This window comes from Rhamphochromis longiceps, linkage group LG19 (assembly GCF_057381845.1).
Source record: "Rhamphochromis longiceps isolate RC_006_pf linkage group LG19, R_longiceps_female_GT1.1, whole genome shotgun sequence".
In the NCBI taxonomy this organism is placed as follows: Eukaryota; Metazoa; Chordata; class Actinopteri; order Cichliformes; family Cichlidae; genus Rhamphochromis; species Rhamphochromis longiceps.
The window spans coordinates 22,980,910-22,986,459 of record NC_140575.1 but is presented as its reverse complement, the minus strand read 5'-3'; the positions used below and the strand labels follow the sequence as shown (position 1 = coordinate 22,986,459).

At 42.8% G+C, this 5,550-nt stretch overlaps 1 protein-coding gene across 1 annotated transcript; it reads left to right on the top strand.

Moving 5' to 3' along the window:
• Window positions 1-475: 475 nt before the first annotated feature.
• On the top strand, window positions 476-3,889 carry zfp36l1a (ZFP36 like 1 zinc finger CCCH-type a). The gene is made up of 2 exons (XM_085391682.1): window positions 476-649; window positions 1,892-3,889. The coding sequence occupies exons 1-2, from the start codon at window positions 599-601 to the stop codon at window positions 2,957-2,959; spliced, it is 1,119 nt and encodes a 372-aa protein (XP_085247808.1). The 5' UTR covers window positions 476-598; the 3' UTR covers window positions 2,960-3,889.
• Window positions 3,890-5,550: the final 1,661 nt, after the last annotated feature.

Sequence of the window (5,550 nt, the reverse complement as noted above, 5' to 3'; positions counted from 1 at the left end):
AGTGACGTTACAGTCCAGCAATTAAGAGTAAATTAATTACAGAGTAGTGGATGGTAGCTGAAACCCCGAGGATAATACAGTAAACAACTCCAGAAGTACAAGATTTCCATTGCCCTACTCCTCTTCACTTGCCTTTGAAGGCTTCTGATCGGACTTTAGTTTTATATAAATATATTTAAGCTGCTTAATTATGAACTGAAGACACTTTTCCCTCCAACAAAATTAACTTTTAACAAATCTAACCCAAAGTTCAGATTCTCCGATCAAGAGAAAAAGAAACTTGTTTTTAGTGCTTTATCCCTCCTAACTGGTAGCCTAAGACGGTTTGGCATTCAAAGCTCACCCAGCACTGGAGTAATCTCACATAAACTGACAAACCAATGCAAGTTTTTTTCTCTACAGTTACTAAAGTTACTGAAAGTTCACGCCCGTTTTTTTAAGCTCCTCCCTGCAGTCGATTGATTAAAAAGCAAATGTCGGGGTTGGTGCAGGGCAGAGGGGGAGAGTTCAGTAGCTCTGAGCAACTTTCTAACAAGTAGACTGGCTTTCTTTTTTTTTTTTAAACTACTTTTGTGATTTGATTCCGGTCGCTGCAAAGATGACCACAGCCGTGGTATCGCCTTTCTTCGACTTCGAAGTAATGAACAAGGTAGCTTCCTAACTTTTCCACCCCCTTCTCTCTGTGTGTGTCTTGTGGGCTGACGTTAGCCTGTTAGCAGCGGGGAGTTAGCCGCTGTGGAGGAATGACGAGCTCCGTGCCCGCGGCCCTCTGCGCGGAGGCTGTTTTTGTTTTGCTGTTTATTGCTTTGTATTCCGCTTTGAGTCAGCTGCGTGTTTATTTGTTTGCTTCGTCTGTTATTTCCTCTCTTCGGCCTCGTCTCTTGAGGGTTTACGCTATAAGCGCCTTCAAAGTGGACCGAAGCGCTGCGGGAGCGTTAATTTAAAAATTGTTTAAAAACATGGTGTTTTTATTTACTTGTGTATTTATTTAATGTTCAACATAAGCCACATCCGCTAACTTTAATGTTATCTATGGTTTATGCTTTGAGGTCGGTGTGCAGTTTAGGCAGCCAGCGGCTGTTAAAGTGAAAGCTTTATGTCCTCTTTATTTTAATGAGATCACTTTTGCGCCACTTTTAATGCCGCTTTCAGAGCAGCCACATGCTCGCTAATCATTGACCAGATTTGGCTGGCTTTAGCCCACTTTCTGCCCCTATAAAACTACTTAAACTACCGGCATCGTCTCACCTTAACACTTGATCCGTAATTCGTTTTCATACCCCGTTTTGAGTGTCAGATTGCCTCTCAAAGCGTTTTTGTTTTTCTTTTAGCCTCCCTCTGGAGTTTGTTGGATTTTATTTACACTGTCATGTTTATGTAAATCATGACTAACTGTTCATTTCCACTAGTATGGAAATGTGTGAAAGCAGATCAGGTTTCCCTTGTAATCCACAGAATGTTTGGCCACTTTCTTTCTCTTTCAAATGATGCAGGCTCTTTGTAGCCCACACTGGTCGTCCACAGGCCTCTCATGTGCTGCTGTCCTATTGACTACACAGGCGCACACATTCCTAACCTGGGCAACTTGCCAAACCAGCTGCTGTTCTATAGGCCTGTATCCGCTAATGTGGTCTGAGCCAAAAAACAACAGTCATGCAGGCGGAGGTGTAGCCCCACCAGTCCCACAGTGCCCGTCATTTTTATTTATTTATTCAGGGAGAGTATCTGTACAAATGGTTTATAGGCTCGCCTAACAAGTGTTCAGTCACTTTCAGGAGTTGCATCAGGATGGCAATCGGACTTAAAAATCAGGGAGCTGCTGAAAGTAGCTTTTTATTTGTGCTCTACTTTTTCTAATGCTTGCATTTTCTGTCCTTTATTTTTCTTGCAGAACAAACTTCTCAGCTACAACAACAACCTGGGTGTCTCCCATCCAATGTCTGTTCCTTGCACTAGCACCAACGTGCCCATCTCCAGCTCCGCCGGACCCCTGCTGGACAGGAAGGCGGTGGGATCTCCCTCAGTGGGAGGCGTGTACCAGCGGCGGCACTCTGTCAGCAGCACAAAGTTCAACCAGAACCAATTTCTGAATAGCCTGAAGGCAGCGGACCAGTCCTCCTCACTCATCTCAGGGGTTGGCAATGCCAGCAACAACAAGGAGAACCGCCTGCGAGACCGCTCCTACTCCGAGACGGGCGAGAGGCTCATCAACAAGTGCCTAGGCCCTGCCAGTCCCACTGGCAGCAGCAGCCAAGTGAACTCCAGCCGTTACAAGACAGAGCTCTGCAGGCCCTTTGAGGAGAACGGTTCCTGCAAATATGGCGACAAATGCCAGTTTGCTCACGGAATCCATGAACTGCGCAGCCTGAGCCGCCATCCTAAGTACAAAACTGAGCTGTGCCGCACCTTCCACACCATCGGTTTCTGCCCATACGGGCCTCGCTGCCATTTCATCCACAATGCAGAGGAGCGTCGTGGACCTCCCCAGCAGTCCTCTCCTCTTAACTCTATGAACAAGATGGAGCGACCTCGGCTGCAGCACAGCTACAGCTTTGCTGGTTTCTCCAACTCAGTTGGGCTGAGAGACAGCCCCACCTCAGTCACCCCTCCACCCATGTTCTTCCCTGATGAGATCCCAGACTGGCCCAGCAGAAATCCCTTCACCTACTCCAGCCAGGAGCTGGCCAGCCTGTTCGGGCCCAGTCTCAATGCCGGTCCTGTAGGCACAGAGCCCAACACCCCTGCACCTCCCTCTCCAACAAGCACATCTTACTATTTCAGACCCATGTTGGAGTCCCCTCAGATGTTGGAGTCTTCATCCAGCCCCCCAGACTCTATGTCGGATCAAGAGGGCTACCAGAGCAGCTCTGGTGGCAGCCTGTGTGGCTCAGAGTCCCCCACGCTGGATAACACCCGCCGCCTTCCCATCTTCAGCCGCCTCTCCATCACTGATGACTAGACTGCACGCATCCACTAGTGACTTTTAAATTTGACGACACAAAGAACATGGCACTCCCCTCTACCTCTGCCCTTCAGACTCCCCTCTGCCCTCAAAGCTCCCTTACACATCACGTTAGTTCCTTGTTAGCATTATGAGGATATAATCAACTAAGGGAACCCTCAGCTAAATCTATCATTTCTTCCCACTTAATCTGCACAGCAAGTTTTAAAAGAAAGTACCCCGCCATGTGTCATAGTGCCAAAAAAGGAGAGGAAACTGAACAATGAAATGATGAGAACAACAATTGACTGTTTATGCCAGGTGCCACTTGTTTTTCTTTTTGTTTTTCTTCTTCTTCATGTATTATTGAATGTGTTGCAGCACAAGTGGCCTTGGAAAGGGGTGTGCTTTGCACTAGCCCTCATCCCCCTCCCCTCTCTCCCCTGCCATCCTCCCTGATGATACCACTTCCCCTGAGCTTGCTAGAGGGTGCTCAGTAATGTAACTGTAGCTCTACACCGCAGACGTTTTTACAGACTGAGTTAAGACAAACGGAGAGAAATGACAGACCCTGAAAATATATGAATAGTTTTTTTTTGTTTGTTTGTTTGTTTTAAAAGAAATGGAGAAAAAAAGTGCCTGGGCAGTTTCTGCATGTGTTTAGGGTGAATGGACTACTGTTTGTTTTGGTTCTTTCTCATTTGCCCCCACCCACCTCCTTCTACCCCTCAGTCAAGCCCCGTCTTATGTAATTTTGAACCGGGTGAGTCTGCAGGAAGGACTTTGAACTGGAAGTTGGTTATGGCCCCCCCTCTCCTCCTGTTGCTGGTCACTGGCTGTTTCCCCTTTTTTTTTTTTTTTTTTTTTTTTTTTTTTTCCCTCTTTGGGAAGGAAGTTGATATCAAACTGATCATTAAACCTGCAAGACTTTGTCCTGCCCCCAGCACCTACACCTTCATCTTCACCGATCCGGGGAATTCCAGCATTCCCATAATATAGTTATACGTCGCATGACTTGACAAGATCGGATCTCCAAGCTATTTTACTTTACTTGTCCCCCTCCCATCTCCTTCACTTTAGAACCTGCTCCATGGAGCTCTCTACTCTCATTACATCCCTTTTTGCTTTCTTTATTTGATAATTATTTTTTATTAATGTTATTATTACGGTTATTATTATTTGAGAAACTTTCCAGACAGAAGGTTTGCGTGTCACTGCTTATTTAACTTATCAGAACATATTTATTGGTGATCATATGCATTTTTTGTTAATTTTGTTTTTTGTATTTATCTGGATAATGAACAATAGAATATATTTTCTTTTATGTTAAATTATGATCTTCCATATTAATCTAAAGATTGTGAAGACGTTTTTGTCAGTTTTCCTTTTTTTCACAGTTTAATATATTGTACTTCAATGACTTTTGTTCTGCAACTACACTTTGTCAAAATGAAACTTAATTTAAAGCAAGAAAAAAAAATGCAAAAAAAGCTGTTTTGCGTTTTGATTATTTATTGTACTTTGTTTTTCTTACTCCCTCTTATTGGACTGCATTTCCATCTAAACTAGATTTGCTTGTATCCATTCCTCCCCTTGCACATGTTACAGTAATCTGACAGTAACAGTAGCTAACTGTTATGACATTAATTCGATTTTTTATTTTTATTTTTTTTCTCTCCCTGATCTCTTGTCCCCACTTTGAAGAGGATTATTCCTACTCGGGTTGATGGTAGACTTAAAGGGGTGCTAAAAAGAAAATTAGTAACATGACTCGTTTAGCAGAGTCTAGCAGTTCAGAGGCTGGCTGTGTTGAAATGTGTTCTGTCACCCAGTCTGTTATTACAAGCAATAGTTGTGACCAAATGAGTTGAAAGTATATCTTCTTTTAATTCAATTGGATGCTTGATCAGTGGAAGTGCCTCGTTTAATACATTCCAGGTAGCTAAGGGCTCTCCGCCTTTTTATATTTGATAATGGAGGACAATTTTTTTTTTTTTTTTTTTTCTCTTCTCTCTCCTTAAGTCACTTGTTCTGTGTTGCCTTTGTGTGTTCGGAAGAGGTGAACAAATTCTGACACAAAGAAAGTAAAACTGTTGAATGTATTTTATTTTTTTTTCCCAGCCATGTTTTTTTCACTACAGTAATTTCTGTGAGTTTATATGAAAACCTGTTCTCTCTCTCTTTCTCTCTCTCTCTCTCTCTTTTTGTAAGTATTGATTGCAGTTAAGTCAATAAACCTGTATTTTTTTGAAAAGTTCAACTTTGTGATGAGTGGTGTGTAAAAAGTTCTGGGAAATTGAGCAAATATGGGGCACGTTTTATGCTCAGTTTTGGGTACCCATTCAAACTCTAGAGGGCTTCCCAGGAATGTGAGTTAAAAAAAAAATAAAATCAGTCTTATTCTAAAACCTTACAATTCCAGAGCTTAATCAGTATTCAAGTTTCTTCAGTATCAAAAAGTCCAATAATGGCTATGAGGAAGCTCTAATGACTGATACTGCATACTTTAAATGTTGCAATTTGTCCAAAATGTGAAGAAAAAAGAAACTAGTTACATTTTGTAACATCATACCCAAGGAAACTTGGGTTTTAACAAAAGAGGCACACAG